Source organism: Microcebus murinus, chromosome 7 (genome assembly GCF_040939455.1).
Source record: "Microcebus murinus isolate Inina chromosome 7, M.murinus_Inina_mat1.0, whole genome shotgun sequence".
NCBI classification, from domain to species: Eukaryota; Metazoa; Chordata; class Mammalia; order Primates; family Cheirogaleidae; genus Microcebus; species Microcebus murinus.
In genome coordinates this window covers 45767994-45785131 of record NC_134110.1, presented here as the reverse complement: position 1 = coordinate 45785131, position 17138 = coordinate 45767994, and the positions used below count along the sequence as shown (strand labels likewise).

Below are 17138 nucleotides of genomic sequence, written 5' to 3'. Positions count from 1 at the left end.
ATATAAAAAGCAAAACTCTTTTCCTATAAATAAAACCACGTAGACCTCAGAGATATACTAAATACAGTAAATAATACTTTCCTTTGTCCTTGTTTATACCGTTTCCATAGTACAAATATAATTGGAAAGATACAGAAATATCTTATTACATTTAAATAACAGGAAGAATAGTTTCAAAATGCTTAAGATGAAGAGAAAAATGCCTTAAAGACTTTTTTTTAATAAAAATCAGGAATAAAAATACAGAAGAGGATCTTTTCTTATATCCAGCAACTTTATAAAGCCAAAATTTATATAGTCCCAAAGAAACGACTGTGGTTCTTTTAAGAAATGGGTCTTCTTGAATTATAAACTTTAACACCATTTTGCATCGAAGAACGAGAATATTTAGTGAGTAATGCACCTATGGTTTGCTTCTCTCCGCACAAATCTCTGTGGGAACAATAAAAAAAGAGTAGCATGAATATTTTAAGGAACATAATATAATATTTACAGTATTACATACTTATTTTATCTCTCTCCTCCAAATCCATCTTCCCACCATGCATTATGTATGGGTGTTTGTGGGACAGATAAGGTGGAGAGTGGTTCTAAGTCTTAATTGAACTAGGTACTTTACATGTATTATCTCATTTAACCTTCACAATAACAGTAATAGTAATGTATTATTTAACTCCATAATATGAGGAAACCAATGCACAGACAGGTAATAAATGACAGAGTCAAATTCTACCACCAGGTCTGTATGACTTCAAAGTCCATGTTATTCCCATTACATCACACGGCCTCCAAATCAGAAATACAAGCAATGTGATGTAGTGAGGCCTAGAATCGGAGAACCTGGATACTAGCCTACCTGTGCAAGCTTGTCTAGGTTACCAGCTCTTTCTGAACTTTAGCTTCCTCTTTTCTACCTCAAAGAGATGAATATGACTGGAACATAACGAATTAAGGAAAAAGTGGGAGGACTTGAGTTGGAGAAGGGAGCAAGGGCTAGATCATGTAGGACCTTGAAGGACATGGAAAGAAACTGTGATTTAATTCTAAATACAATGGGAAAGGCAGTAGGAGGGTTTTAATTAATGGAAAGGAAAACTGTGATCGAAGTTTTAAATAATGGAGGTAATGAGTTGATGATTAGGAAAGCTGGGAGGTAAATACATGGGGGAGTTCATTATATTGTCACTTTTGAATATTTAAAACTTTCTAAAATAAGCAATCTAAAAAGGGGAGAGGGAAAGGGGGACAAAAATAGAGCAGGAAGACCAACTCAGAGGCAGGTAGGAGACAATCCAACAGGATTTGCTCATAGTTTTAACCAAAAGGTGAGGGAAGGAAAGGACAAGGATGATTCCCAGACTTTTGCTTGAGTACCGTGTTTCCCCAAAAATAAGACCTACCCACAAAAAAAGCCCTAGCAGGATTTCTAAGCATTTGCGCAATATAAACCCTACTCCAAAAATAAGACCTAGTGATGGGTGTGGCTATGCAGCTTATCTGCACAATCCATGCATTATGTCACCGAGCAGTAAAGAAGACAAGCAGCCCTTCTCATCTGCCCCATGAGATCTCTATTGCTCAACATGAGAGATTGGGGCCAATGGTTCTAAAGAAAATAGAGTTGCAAGAAATTCAGGATGGAATTCTGAGAGAATTTAGAGAGTTATGTTGATGTTCCAGAAGAAGACGACTTAACTATATTTGAATAAATGTAGATTGTTGTACTGTACTTAAAAAAAATAACACATCCCCTGAAAATAAGCCCTAGGTTGTCTTCTTGAGGAAAAATAAATATAAGACTCTGTCTTATTTTCTGGGAAATATGGTAGCTGGATTGGTGGTGGTGCTCTTACCTAAGAGGAAGAACAAGGCAGGTAAGGGCAAGGGAGAACCAATAGTTCTGTTATGAATGTGTTATGTCTGAAATTCCTATTAGATATCCAAGTGAAAAGGCGAATGAGGCAACTAGATATAAGAATCTAGAGCTCAGGGAAAAGGGCGAGTATGAAGATAAAATTAGGAAGTCACTAGATTTATATCCAGGCCTGGATGAGAGCACCACGGGGAAAAGCGTAAACAGAGAGAAGATGACCCAAAAACAGAGTCCTGGAGCACATCACCATTTAAAGACTGGGGACATTAGGGAGACATCAGCAAAAGAGACAGAAAAGGAGGTGCCTTAGGGAAAAGGGGTGACCAGTGTGTTTCAATAGGAGAAAGGTCTGCTGTGTCAGGTAGTGCTAAGAGGTAAAGTAAACAAGGACAGACAGTTGACCACCGAGTGTAGAAAGATGGATGTCACTGGACTAAGGAGATGTCATTGGCTAAAGAACAGGAGGGGAAGAAGCAGAGAGTGACTATACAAAATTTTTAAAAGGAGTTTTTGGCTGGGCACAGTGGCTTATGCCTATAATCCTAGCACTCTAGGAGGCCGAGGTGGGAGGATTGCTCAAGGTCAGGAGTTCAAAACCAGCCTGAGCAAGAGTAAGACCCCATCTCTACTATAAATAGAAAGAAATTAGCCAGGCATGCTGGCACGTGCCTGTAGTCCCAGCTACCTGGAAGGCTAAGGCAGGAGGATTGTTTGAGCCCAGGAGTTTGAGGTTGCTGTGAGCTAGGCTGACGCCACAGCACTCTAGCCTGGGCAACAGAGTGAGACTATGTCTCAAAAAAAAAAGGGGGGGGGAGTTTCCTCATGAAGGAGGGCAGAGGGCATGGAGTGTAGTAGCTTGCTATTGTTGTTTTTTCAGATGGGCAATATTACAGAATATTGTATGCTGACAGAGATGATCCAGAAGAGAGAGAGAATTGAAAATACTAGGGGAAAAGGGATAACTGGAGAGGATCCAAGTCTTTAAGAAGGCCAGAGGGAACGTATCTAGCACAAAAGGATTAGCCTTCAGTGCAGAGACAGTTCATGCACTGCATAGGAAGGGGGTAGGTGCATGCATGAGGAAGCTGGCAGATTTGGCGATGGGATTTGCCTTGCTGCTTCTATTTTCTCAAGAAATAAGGTCATAAGAGGAGGGTGAAGAGGAAACATGAGGGTATTGCTGGCATGAAAAAAAAAAGATGTAAAGGAAGCTCCAAGGATAGAGACATCTCAGGAGGAAATGGTGCCTGGCCAGGGGCCATGCTAAGTACCACTCAGGTTCTTAAGCGAGACTGGCAACCTCATTGTATATTTTTCTCCAGAAAATTTCAGCTGCCCTGGTATAGGCATAGAATATGCAGAAAATTGGGTTTAATCTTTTTAGTTTTTTGCCAAGGAGATCCAAGAGGCAGTGACGGACGGCCAAGGGAATAGATAGGAAGAGAGAGGATGACCATAGAATCCAAGCTGGGTAAAGAGAACAGAGGACCTGAGAGGTGTGACATAGTGATGAAGCTGTAGTGTCAGTGGATTTCAAGTGTTAGTGGACTTGAGATCTTGTAAAGCAGTGACTTCAGGGCTAACCTGCTCTGCTGCAACTGGCCTCTACCACAATGTCACAGTAAGGCAGCAGGAAAGACAGGAGGTGGTAGTCAGAGAGGAATGGTTGCCTTAGAGTCAGAGTAGGGTACATATTCTGTCCCTTAATGGGGACAGTTTTATAGGGAGGAGAGCAAAGAAGTAGTTTAGAAGCAGTAGTAAGGAAGATAATATATATTCTTCTTTCCGGACCAGAAATTGTGTAGAAGAAAAGGCAGCCACTCCCTGAGAGAGTTTTGAAGGAAGCAGTATCTTCAGGGAATATTCAAGAAAATTGTGTTCTAGTAATAAACCTAAAATTCTGTGCCACTTTTTGTAAAAAGAACAACCCTTAAGATCCATTTTTAATAAATTACTTACTGAATATATGGAGCAATATCTTCTTCTGTCCACTTCTCCCTTAGAGAGAATAGACTATTAAAACGTTCCTGATTATCCTCAGGTAAATCATCTACTTTGAGCAAAAATATGATTTCTGGTCTCGAGTGCCTATCCACCAGTGCTAAACCCTACAGGAAATGAGAAGAAAAAGAGCAGTTAAACTAATGATCTAATGTTTAAATATGACTCATTGTTTGATCTTTAGGTTTAGCTTAGCCCAATGTATTTAAAATGTTAGCTGCACAAACTCTCCAGAGATTCACAGTAGCCTTTTTCATCAAAAGCTCCTCTAAGCAGTGACTTCTTCTCCCTTCTGCAATCTGGCTTCTACCACCACCAGTTTATCAAGATAGCTCTGGTTCTAACGGTCACTAGTGACTTGCTATTGCCAAATCCAGAAGCTCCTATTGCTATTACCTTAAGCTGATCAAGCCTGGTTATCATTCCTTCAGGCACGCTCTGCTGCCACACTTCTTGAAACTCGGCGAGATTGAATTTCACAGCATTCTGAAGTAGCATCTGTGCTGTTGCTCTGCATATTTTATCAGCACTCAATTCAAAATAAACTTCACCTAAGGAAAAGGCATCCGATAAGTTTCATATTATCCTCTTGCAATTAAATACAATACTGTGTCCTTTTCCTCAATTCAATTTCTTGGAAGGAATTATGTACCTTAACTCACCTCCTACAACCCCACAGAGTTCCTATTTTTAACACCAACACACTTCAGAAAACTATAGCAATTTTAACACACGAGAGTTAAAATACCCATTAGAATACATTCCAAATCTTACCTTCATCTGTATACTTGTTCCCATAACATTTAAGACAGTGCTCTATCATTTCCCTGAAAAATTTAAAACACTCATTTGAAAAGTTATCAAGTTTTATGCACTACACTTTGAAATCCCATTGCTAACTAGAAACTAAGATATAAATTTGAGATTTGAAATACTAAGTGATTTGGGTTGCCAAATAATACTTTATTTAATTTAGGAACCAACCAGCCAGGTTCAGTGGCTCACGCCTGTAATCCTAACACTCTGGGAGGCTGAGGCGGGAGGATCGCTCAAGGTCAGGAGTTCAAAACCAGCCTAAGCAAGAGCGAGACCCCATCTCTAATAAAAGTAGAAAGAAATTAATTGGCCAACTAAAAATATATTTAAAAATTAGCCGAGCATGGTGGTGTATGCCTGTAGTCCCAGCTACTCGGGAGGCTGAGGCAGAAAGATTGCTTGAGCCCAGGAGTTTGAGGTTGCTATGAGTGAGGCTGTCTCAAAAAATGAATAAAATAAATAAATTAGAAACCAACTAAAATATACTGGAAAGCTATTGTGTACCAGGCCCTGTGCTAAATATTTTAACATGAATTATGTGAGCATACACTTATTATTATAAAATAGATCAAACATACCAGTTATTTCTTTATATTTTAATGGCAAAAAAATTTAAAAGGATAATATATATTTATTCACCTCAGGAACCAAAATTCCTAAATCCTCTTTGGTTGTATATTTTAAAAATTTCTCTAAGATATCACAATATAATTATTGTACTCTTTGCCCTGGGTATAGTTCCAGTCTGGAAAAGAATTTTCTTCTTCATAAGGAAATCTGGATGGATAAGGAATTAAAATACTTACTCTGGCTCCAATGGTCCAAGTTCCTGAAGGCATATATTCAAAGGAACTTTACCAAAAGACCATGATTCAGAATCCACAAGCTGAGTTACATGATTCAGAAGTTTCATCTCATAATCAAATTCAAGAATCCTCCAATAACCTACAAATTCCAAAAGTTATATTTTCTAAGGAACATGTTAAGTGAATGAATTAACTAATAGAATTTAAAATAGAAGCATACTCTTGCCCACACCAAAAAAGAGACATTAAAAAGTTTTCAGCTTTCTTTAAACAGTGCTTCTTTTTAAGCTTTTCCCCTAATCATTTAAAATTGTGTCTTGGCTGGACGCGGTGGCTCACACCTATAATCCTAGCACTCTGGGAGGCCGAGGCAGGTGGATTGCTCGAGGTCAGGAGTTCAAAACCAGCCTGAGCAAGAGTGAGACCCCATCTCTACTATAAATAGAAATTAATTGGCCGTCTAATATATATAGAAAAAATTAGCCGGGCATGGTGGCGCATGCCTGTAGTCCCAGCTACTCAGGAGGCTGAGGCAGAAGGATCGCTTGAGCCCAGGAGTTTGAGGTTGCTGTGAGCTAGGCTGATGCCACGGCACTCACTCTAGCCTGGGCAACAAAGTGAGATCCTGTCTCAAAAAAAAAAATATTAAAAATAAAAATAAAAAATAAAATTGTGTCTTGAGGCATATAAAGTAGTTTTTAAAGAGTAATTTACATATGACTAATACTTTTTTCAAGTGCTTTGATATTTAGTTATCTCACAATAATCTTGTTTTTTTTAAAATTTTTTCTAATTTTTTAATTTTTATTTTAGCATATTATGGGGGTACAAGTGTTAAGATTACGTATATTGCCCATGCCCCCCCAATCTTGTTGTACTATGTGAAAATGAAGAAATCTGTAGCTGATACAGCCACTTCATTAGAATATCACACAAATGAGGTGAAGGTTGTAGGTTCGATATCCTACATGGTAATCTCCCCCATGCTGCACTGCCATGGTGATAACTCTGTCTTCACAGGTATCTTGCAGAGGTGTTCCCATACACATAAAGAAGTCCACCTTACTCAAGAAATGATAGACTCTGAGATACAGTGTGGGTGAGGGAAAAAATAAAGGCTAGACATTAAGATACCTTTCCCTATCCCCATGAAGGATTATGAAATGCCATTTTATAATGGATGGCATAAACACCATCCCTGGAGAAAGAACTCAAGTGCACATCTACCATTTCCAAGGGAGAATATTTCTGTTCTATTTTAAAAAATAAAGGCAACATTAAAGAATGGGTTGTGTGATATAAAACTGAGGAAGAAAGCTAGAAGTAATCTATGTATCTGCCTACCAAAATGGTATCCATTCCCATGCTACAAGTGAATAATACAGAGGGCTGCATTAAAATGCATTGTTTTGTTTGCCTTAAAAATAAAAAAAACTTTAACATTTATGGTATCCATATACCATAGTCATTAGTAGCACGCATCCATAATTAAATATTTTTTTAGATGTTTAAGAGAAAATGAGTCTCAAGGAAGCACAACAAAGAGCTAAGTGCTTCCAGTTCTAAAGTTGTGCAGTTGCTTCACTCGGTGAAATTTGATAGTTAAGGTCTCATAAAAGCTAACCCTGTTTGGAATATTATGAGCACATGCATTTACTAGCCCATGCTGACTTCCTCTTTCTTAACACATGGGTGCAGAATTCAGCTGCTCTTCTGGGCCAGCTAATGTGAGCTGAAAGATGCATGCAAACATCTATTCAAGTATTACTACAGGCCCAGATGTTGGGGGACAAAAATCTCTGACGTCAGAAGCTAGTCAAAGCATTAAACATGCCCCAGGGCTTCTCCATCAACCCCATACACTTACACACACTCCCATATCTTTTATACCAGCTTATATAAACTAACACATGTTCAAAAATACGTTAAGAGTTATCACAAGAAGAAACACAGTCCCATCTTCCAAGCAATTTGAAAATATACTAAGGTTATTAAATTAATTCTGAACTAGGAGTTCAAGGTCCTAGGTCCTATGTCATATCCTGTCATTAACTCAGCATGTAGCCCTGGACAAGTTAGTTCCCCTTCCTAGACCTTAGTTTTGTCAACTATTAAAAAAATGAAAAGATTAGACTACCAAATATCTAAGGAACATTCTTAATATAACATGGTTCTTCTATTACCACTTAATTCAAAGAAAAAGGCCTGTAAGGAGTGGTTAAAGTCACTGGTAACAGGTGGACCCCCTCGTATAAAGATGACCACACTCAGTCTCTATCCCACAGGTGAAAAGAAAAATGTCACCGCCTTTGAAGCCAAAAGATAATCATATAAACTAAATGCAATAGGGTGAAGATGTCTAAAAACTCTCTCTTACAGGATGGCCAATTCCATCATTATTAATAATAATAGTAAATAATGCTACCTCCAATCTCACAGGCGTTTAGAACTTGTAACTGGGTCATTATTTCCTCTTCACTTGCCTGAATTTGATCAAGCAAATCTTCAGTTGTATACTGAAACAAGAAAAAAGATATTTTAAGGCCTCTGAAGAATAACATTCTTTAGAATTCTTGTTGAAGTTTGGGGGATACATAGAACAGATTAAGGCAATATTTATGCACTAAGCTCAATTTCTTTTATGTATAACTACATAAAATCAATGGATGTCTTAAGAAAAAAACAGATAAATCTTCACAACATTGGATTTGGCAGTAGCTTCTTAAATATTATACTAAAAACAAGCAACGAAAGAAAAACTAGATCAATTGGATGTTATCAAAATGATAAACTTTTGTACTTTAAAATACTGTCAAAACAAAAGAACAAATATTGTATGATTCCACTTATATGAGGTATTTAGAGTGGTCAAATTCATAGACAGAAAATAGAATGGTGGTTGCCAGAGGCTTGAGGGAGGGAGGAATGGGGAGTCATTGTTTAATGGGTACAGTTTCAGTTTGGGAAGATGAAAAAGTTCTAGAGATGGATAGTGCTGATGATTACACACTACTATGAATGTACTTAATGATACTGAACTGTATCCTTAAAAATGATTAAGATGGTAAATTTTATGTTATGTGTATTTTACCACAATAAAAAAAGAAAGTGAGAAAGCAACCCACAAAATGGGATAAAACATTTGCAAATCATGTATCTGATAAGGGATTTGTATCTAGACTATATGAAGAACTCAACTACAGCTCAATAATAAAAGGACAAATAACTCAATTAAAAATCAGGCAAAAAAATTCAATAGGCATTTCTCCAAAGATATACAGATAGTCAATAAGCACAAGAAAAGATGTTCCACATCATTAGTATCTGGGAAATGCACATCAAAAACTCAATGAGATACTGCGACAGTTAAGAAGTGTTGTTGAGGATATAGAGAAAGTGGAACATTCATACACTGCTATAGGGACTAGAAAATGGTACGGCCATGCTGGGAAGCAGTATGGTAGTTCCTCAAAATGTTAGAGAGAGTAGCAACATGACCCATCAGTTCCACTCCTAAGTATATGCCTAAGAGAATGGAAAACCTAGGTCCACATAAAAATTTGTACATTAAGGATCACAGCAGCATTGTTCATAATAACCAAAAAGTGGAAACTACCCAAATGTCTATTAACTAATGAATGAATAAAATGCGGTATATTCATAAAATGGGATTTTATTCAGCAATTAAAAATAATAAAATACTGATACATGCTATAACATAGATGAACCTTGAAAAGATTATGCCAACTGAAAGAATCTAGGACACATATTATACGGTTTCTTTACCTGAAATGTACAAAATAGGCAAATCTACAGAGACAGGAAAGTTGACTAGTGGTTACCTAGGGCTGAGTAGGTGGGGAGAGGAGGAGGTAGGATTGGTAGGTAACAGCTAACGGCTATGTGGTTTTTCTCTTTGTGGTGATGAAAGTGTTCTAGACTTGGTGGTGATGGTTGCACAACTCTAGGAATATAGTAAAAATCATTCAATTGCACACTTTAAAATGGGTGAATTGTGTTTTTGGAATATTTTCAATAAAGTTCTTTTTTTTTTGAGAGAGAGAGTCTCACTCTGTTGCCTGGCCTAGAGTGCCGTCATGTCAGCCTAGCTCACAGCAACCTCAAACTCCTGGGCTCAAGCAATCCTCCTGCTTCAGCCTCCCGAGCAGCTGGGACTATAGGCATGAGCCACTATGCCTGGCTAATTTTTTCTATATATTTTTAGTTTGCCAATTAATTTCTTTCTATTTTGAGTAGAGACAGAGTCTCGCTCTTGCTCAGGTTGGTTTCGAACTCCTGACCTTGAGCTATCCACCTGTCTCAGCCTCCCAAAGTGCTAGGATTACAGGCGTGAGCCACTGCACCCAGCCTTCAATAAAGCTCTTACCCAAAAAATATTTTAAAAGAAAGGAAGGACTCTATGGAGAAAAAGAGAACTTCTAATACAAATATGGTCTTCAGGATGCCAGTGGAGTTCTACAATTTAAAATTACATTAAAAACTTAAAAACTTTCTTTTACTTGGTTTATAAATATTTTTTCATACTTCCAGGAATTAGTCAATTTTGACATTAGATAAGAATACTTACCATTTTCATAATGTCTCTTCTTAAGAACACCTAATTATATTTTTAATTAAATAAAAACTAATTTTACCTCTAAAAAAACTATTATTTCAAAGTTAAGAACATGAGAAGATTTCAGCTATATAAATGGCACCAGGACATACAGGATTTGCTTTAAAATACACTAAAAAAAAAGAAAGGTAGAAGGATAGAAGGGAGATAGAAGAAACAAGACTGACAAAATATTAATAAATGTTCCAGTGAATGATGAATATGTGGGGGTCATTACACTACTCTCTCTGCTTTTGGGTGTTTTAAATTTTCACAACATAAACCTTAAAATGTAAGAATGTCACCACTAAGCACCTCTAATTATAGTGGGTTTTTTAAAACTCCAAATAAAAAAGTGAAAATAGTCTTACTTTTGAGCAATTGGAATCCTTCTCTTTTTGACTGTCAGGTCCTTCGTAGGTATTTTCCATCAAAAGTTTCTTTAGCTTCTTTAATTTAGGTCTACATCTTCTTAATTCCCAATAATTATTGGAAAAACCAAAGATCTAGAAATGATAACATATCATAACATTTTAAGGGCCATTCTAGAAGAAAATTTCATACAAAATTCCAGCTAACCCATCTACCCTCAACAAGTACTAAGAAAAGGCAGCCAACGTATTCTGTGTTCTGTTGGGAAAATACCCAAGTAGCCATCTCAAGTAGATGGATGGTCACCTTGAGGAAGCATCTTTTCAAACCCCAATTAATAAGACACTGCCAGCATAGTCAAGAACCAATACTGAATGTCACATCTCAAATGTACTCTGGAAACTAGAGTATGCCCAGGAAAAAAAATGACCAGGGTAGTGACAATTCTGCAAACCAGGTAGAGACAACTATTATAAAAATGAATATACTTAGGCTGAAAAGCAGAAAATAAAGAAGAGGTATTATCACAGTCTTCCAACAATAATGGGATGTTAAGGGGAAGAGGGGATACCCTTGCTTGTCTCACTCGTGATGTCAAAATTAAGCAGAAGGGAGAGAGAAAATTCAATCCAAACTATTAAGAACTAGAGCTAACAAAAAAAAAAAAAAAAAAAAAAGAACTAGAGCTAGTTCCATTGTTGGACGTGTGAAACAGTAAGAGGCCTATAAGTCAAAATCCAGGTGATAGAGGATAGGGAATGGATGAATATCTGTTATCCCTCTCTGTATCTCCAGGACTTGCCCAGTGCCTAGTACTTAGTAGGTGCCCAATAAGTGTTTCATGAAAGAAAGAAAAAAAGGCTGAGCTGGGTTATGGAAGGCCAGGGGATGCTTTGAACTCTCAAACTAGGATAAGGGTTGATTGATAAGACAAGGTATACAGCCTAAAGGAGATGCTGCTGAATCTTAAGGCCTTCAAAAGAGAGATGAAGGACCACATCAGAGAGACTGATTTTATCCATAGTTCAAAGTGGCAGCCTTCTTCTGGCTATATCCAACCCACAGATATCGGTGTATGCTTTTGTGTGCTAGGGATGAGGAGGGAGGTTGGCATAGTTTCAATTAATTCATTGCCAACATCAAAAAAAATAAGAGATTTCATCTCAAAAATCTAAATTTCAAGCTTTACTTTCAGAAGATCTAGCAATGCTGGGCCTCCTTTCCTACAAGACAAATAAGTAGTGACCATCCACTTGGGTGCTCTCCAATTTGCCATAGACCAGACCACACCCTATCACTTCTGGGTATTCACTACCATTTGTCAACTCCAGCCTATTTTGCATGTGTATTCCTTATCTAACCCTTTTATGACTTGGTTAGTGGATCTTTAAGTTTTATCCAGTCTTGGTACACAGAATTCCCGTAACAAACGAGCTTAAAGGCTTTCACAGCTATTATTATGCCCTCACAAAAACACCTACAAAACAGGTAAGTGATGTTAAAATAACATTATCATTTACAAAAGGATGAACTGCCAATATTTCTAATTAATTATTTGAAACTCTATAAAAACCAAGCTATAATATTTACTGGAAGTTCTTCTATTCTAGTAACATTACATGAGTCACTGAAACTTCCCAGCATTTTCCCTTCTTTCCTCTCCAATTCTATTTTCAAGGGTATAGTTGGCCAAAAGTTATTCCAAAAATATTAAGGGCTATGCTTTGTTATATGTGTAACAACCTAGACAGGATGGAGACTTTTGTTTGGTAACTACCATCAGTATTCTCCAAAATAATTAAGAATTTGTTATACTTGGCTACAGACATTAATGAATTTAACCAACTTCAGAGCTAAGAAACACACTTCCTTCAAAAACTCAAATTTCTTCATTTCTCTACCTCATAACTATTACCAAAGGAACTAGTTATGGTTTGAGGGAGTCTCCTTTCAAAACACATCACGGCAACATTTACTAAAAATAGATAGAAATTTTAGAATGAGTCACCAAATAGCAAACTTTCCATATTACAGAAAAAGATTGACTTGTCTGAGATTGAAAATCAAAATGGGCTGGGCATGGTGGCTCATGCCTGTAATCCTAGCACTCTGGGAGGATCATCTGAGCTCAGGAGTTCAAAACCAGACTGAGCAAGAGCAAGACCCTGTCTCTACTAAAAAAAATATAGAAAAAAATCATCTGGACAACTAAAATATACATAGAAAAAATTAGCTGGGCATGGTGGTGCATACCTGTAGTCCCAGCTACTCGGGAGGCTGAGGCAGTAGGATTGCTTGAGCCCAGGAGTTTGAGGTTGTTGTGAGCTACGCTAATGCCACAGCACTCTACCCTGGGCAACAGAGTAAGACTGTCTCAAAAACAAACAAACAAACAAACAAAAAAACATTAAATTAAAAAAAAGTTTTAAGCACATTAAAAAGAAAATCAAAATGGAAAAATACAGACAAGTTCACAAGACTCCAAACAAATAAAAATGTTAATAATGCTGAGAAATTTCAAATTTCAGTAGTAAACTTCCCAAGTTCCCCTTGATTATACACTTTAAACCTAAAGTTTTTAACTAAAGGCAAGATTAGCACATGTGTTGTCATTCTCACAGAGATAAATCGGAAGACAAAAAACAGCACCTCAGTGTGAATAATGTTACAGTGCGCTTCTTCCTTCTTCAGCTGGTCTGGAGTTTTACAATCAGGAATGAAAAGCAACATATTCGAAGTGTCTGCTATTTTCAAGTCATATGTTTTGTCTTTACTGCACAGTACTGCTGGCTCATCTTTATCTCCACGAATCACAAGACTGCAGGAAAATGGGAGGGAAAATATATGGTTTATTGAGGTTCTAGTGGACATCTTCATTATAAACAGTTCCAAAATCCTCTAGAACTTTATAGAATTTAAAATTAAGTCTTGATGCTGTGTCTGGACCCTGTGGAACACTGATGTCTTCCACAGAGCAAGCACTGGGCCACGTGAGAGCCACATGAACACTTGGAGCCTCACTAGAGAAGAATAACTAAACTTGGGCAAGACAGAGCCAAAGAGGCCGTGAAAGGCGAAATGTCACTACATGGCATCTGTGCACAAACTGCTGGGAAAAGTACAAGACAAAACATCTGGAAACTTCACTCAAGCTGTCATGGTTTTTCTAAAACATGCTGAAGTGATACTTCCCAAATTTAAGCATAGGCATCTTAGGGAATCTTTTTAAAAAGTGGATTGGGCCGGGCACGGTGGCTCACACCTGTAATCCTAGCACTTTGGGAGGCCGAGGCGGGCGGATTGCTCAGACCCCATCTCTACCAAAAATAGAAAGAAATTAATTGACCAACTAAAAATATATATACAAAAAATTAGCCGGGCATGGTGGCGCATGCCTGTAGTCCCAGCTACTCGGGAGGCTGAGGCAGGAGGATCACTGAGCCCAGGAGATTGAGGTTGCTGTGAGCTATGCTGACGCCAGGGCACTCACTCTAGCCCGGGCAACAAAGTGAGACTCTGGATTCAGTAGGTCTGGGATGGGATTCTGCATTTCTAATAAGCATGGCTATGCTGCTGCTGCTGGCACCCACCCAAGAGTTGTTTTGAGTTTCCCCTAATCAATCAAAGGAGCAAATCCTGGCCTAACCATTAACTATAATGCAAATAAACTGAGACCTTACGAAAAAAAGGCTGCAAGGCTGAATGAAAAATATGAAAAGGATATGTTTACAAACTGAACTAAACAAAAGACTCTGACAAAGAAGTTTATCACAGCTGAAGAAAAGGAAGAAGGAAGAGGAGAAAGATGGAAGGTGAGGAGGAAGAAGAGGAAAGACTAAAGACAAACATGATGGAGTGACAAAGGGGTTGGTTCTAGCAGTTTTCCTATTAAAGCATTAATCCTCCTGTGCACAATTCGTTTAAATAATAAAAAAATGTGAAACAGAAGACTGTGTAATTGTTTTTAACTAAGCCTTCATTTAAGTGAAAAGGATAAAAGGTTTTTTAGGTTCCTGGTGCTAATAATATTTAATAGATCTCCGAACCCACATACATTTCTAATTGCACTACCCCTGCTTTCAAATATTCTGTTTTTACAACCTCTCCCCCAAAAACACATTTTCAAGTCCTTCTGGTTTTCTGCCATCTAGATTAACTATAACTGGAAAAGAGAAGGTCTTCACACCTGAATTCCTCTCAAATCCCCACGATCTCAGCTGAGATGAAAACAGGTGAGTGAAGTTCTCAGTTGCCTTAAAGATACTTTGAAGCTAGTATCTGAAGACTGGCTAGTTAACTGTAACACTGGTGAGTAAAGTATGAAAATTGAAAGGCAGCCTAAAGGATTCAATTAAAAGGAACGTAAAAGAGAAAAAATTGCCTAATAAACTGTAGGTGTTGAAGGAACGAGGTTGCAGAAGCGAGTCAAGCCGCAGCCTCCAACTCCAGTTGGGACTGCACAAGGTTGCGGGATAGAACGATTCTCTAGACTTCTCCATAATTGCCTTCAAGAACTACCTTACTTTTAACTGTGTTTTTATTTTTTTATTAATTAATTTATTTATTTTTGAGACAGTCTCGCTTTGTTGCCCAGGCTAGAGTGAGTGCCCTGGCGTCAGCCTAGCTCACAGCAACCTCAAACTCCTGGGCTCAAGCGATCCTCCTGCCTCAGCCTCCCGAGTAGCTGGGACTACAGGCATGCGTCACCATGCCCGGCTAATTTTTTGTATATATATTTTTAGTTGGTCAATTAATTTTTCTATTTATAGTACAGACGGAGTCTTGCTCTTGCTCAGGCTGGTTTCGAACTCCTGACCTCGAGCAATCCGCCCGCCTCAGCCTCCCAGAGTCCTAGGATTACAGGCGTGAGCCACCGTGCCCGGCCTTAACTGTGTTTTTAAAGCAATGGTCTTGCAGCAAATTTGTAGCTGACCTAGAATTAGAAACAGCTTCAGATCCCTACCGAGTGACCCCAAGCAAGTCTGTTTTGGGGAGGGGGGAGGTCTCATCCAATTACCAAGTCCGTAATACGTCTTTAAACTTACTCCCTACACGTCCTACCTTATGTCTAAGTAAAATAAATGTAACTGGAAGGCAAGAAGAACTCTCTGAGATAATGCCACTGTATTTTAAGGCAGAATGACAAAGTGTTCTGTGGAGTCCCTGGAATCACAAGTAATGTCTTCAAAACTTTACGGAGTGTCTGTTTCCTACGCTGTTTCCGCTGACAGGTGCCTCCAGGGTGGGCCGGACCAGTGCCATTATCCCCTGGGCCCAGCTGGCTGGCGGCCTCGCGGGGCCTAGACTCCTCCGGGAAGGGCGGCGTGCTGGGGACGAGGCCTCCAGCCTGCCGCCAGCCCCCGGCCGCGCCAGCCCCCGGCCGCGCCAGCCCCCGGCCGCGCCAGCCCCCGGCCGCGCCAGCCCCCGGCCGCGCCAGCCCCCGGCCGCGCCAGCCCCCGGCCGCGCCAGCCCCCGGCCGCGCCAGCCCCCGGCCGCGCCAGCCCCCGGCCGCGCCAGCCCCCGGCCGCGCCAGCCCCCGGCCGCGCCAGCCCCCGGCCGCGCCAGCCCCCGGCCGCGCCAGCCCCCGGCCGCGCCAGCCCCCGGCCGCGCCGTCGCATCTCTCTGGCCGCGTTTCCCGGTCCTGGGCGTCCGCGCGGAGGAGCCCCGCAAGCGGCCGGCCGGCGGCGCGGCCCGCGCTCACCTGTGGCCGGCCTCCAGCTGCTGGCACAGCGCGGGCTCCAGCTCCAGCAGGCAGAAGTCGCCGGCGGCCGCGCCGCTGGCCCCGGCGCCGAAGCGCAGGCAGTGCACGGCGGGCAGCAGCTCGGCCGCGTTCAGCTTGGCGATCTGCAGCGTCGCGTCCACCTCCTCGCGGGTCCTCCTCATCGCGGCGCCGGGTCGGGGGGTGCCGCGGCCTCGGCCCGCAAGCGGCAGGGACCTGCGGAACGCCCACGACAGAAAGCGCCGGTTCCAAAAGTGCGCCAACGCGGCCGGGGCCGTGTTTCCGGGGCGGAGCGCGCCGCGGGCGCGTCCCCGGGAAGATGCAAAAAAGCAGCTGGGCGCGCGAGCCGCTCCTCGGCCGGGTCACCTCGCGCAGGGCTCGGTCTGCTGGAGCGAGACGCGACTTCCCCGGGGCGGTCTCCACGCCGAGCTGCGACCCGGCGGGGCGCGACACGGAACCCTCACCCGCCCCTCCCGCTGCGCTCCCCACCCCCACCGGCCCCGGTTTCCAGCTGCTGCGCCCATTTCCTTGCGGTCAAAAAGGTCTCATCTGCCAGTGGCGGGTCCTGTGATAAGCACTTTGCACGCACTATTCCAACTCGCCACAACCCTGGAAGGTGGGCCTTTGGTCATGCCGTTTTGCAAATGAAGAAGCAGGCTTCTTGGCCGTAGTGGCCCAGCCAGGAAGCAGCAAAGTCTCATTCTAGCCTAGTCAGCTCTAAAAGCCTCTTGTGGGTTTTGTGCAAAACAACTCAGGGCCAGAAGTAAAGCCCTGGATAGAATTGGACGGGACATCTCATTCTTTGGGCCTGGGGACCATCATATCTAGGAGAGACAACGGGTCGGACTGGTCCACCCATTCGTGGATAACCTAATTAATTTGTGCAAGGTGGCAGATGACATGCTGGGACCAGTGTCAACAGGAAAGCATTCTAGG

At 40.9% G+C, this 17138-nt stretch overlaps 1 protein-coding gene across 1 annotated transcript; it reads right to left on the bottom strand.

Annotated features, from left to right (window-relative positions):
- Positions 1-182: 182 nt before the first annotated feature.
- On the bottom strand, positions 183-16477 carry DSCC1 (DNA replication and sister chromatid cohesion 1). Its single transcript, XM_012753801.2, has 9 exons — positions 16185-16477; positions 13133-13301; positions 10483-10617; positions 7922-8012; positions 5497-5635; positions 4649-4701; positions 4271-4425; positions 3833-3981; positions 183-432 (listed from the first exon to the last, which is right to left on the bottom strand). Exons 1-9 carry the CDS (start codon positions 16364-16366, stop codon positions 324-326), a joined length of 1182 nt encoding a protein of 393 aa, XP_012609255.1. The 5' UTR covers positions 16367-16477; the 3' UTR covers positions 183-323.
- Positions 16478-17138: the final 661 nt, after the last annotated feature.

Coding starts and splice junctions, on each gene's coding strand:
- DSCC1 (XM_012753801.2), bottom strand. CDS start 16,366: ATGAGGAGGACCCGCGAGGAGGTGGACGCGACGCTGCAGATCGCCAAG. Junction 10,618..13,132: donor GTAACATTATTCACACTGAG/GTGCTGTTTTTT, acceptor TATCATTTCTAG/ATCTTTGGTTTTTCCAATAA. Junction 8,013..10,482: donor AGGATTCCAATTGCTCAAAA/GTAAGACTATTT, acceptor TTCTTGTTTCAG/TATACAACTGAAGATTTGCT.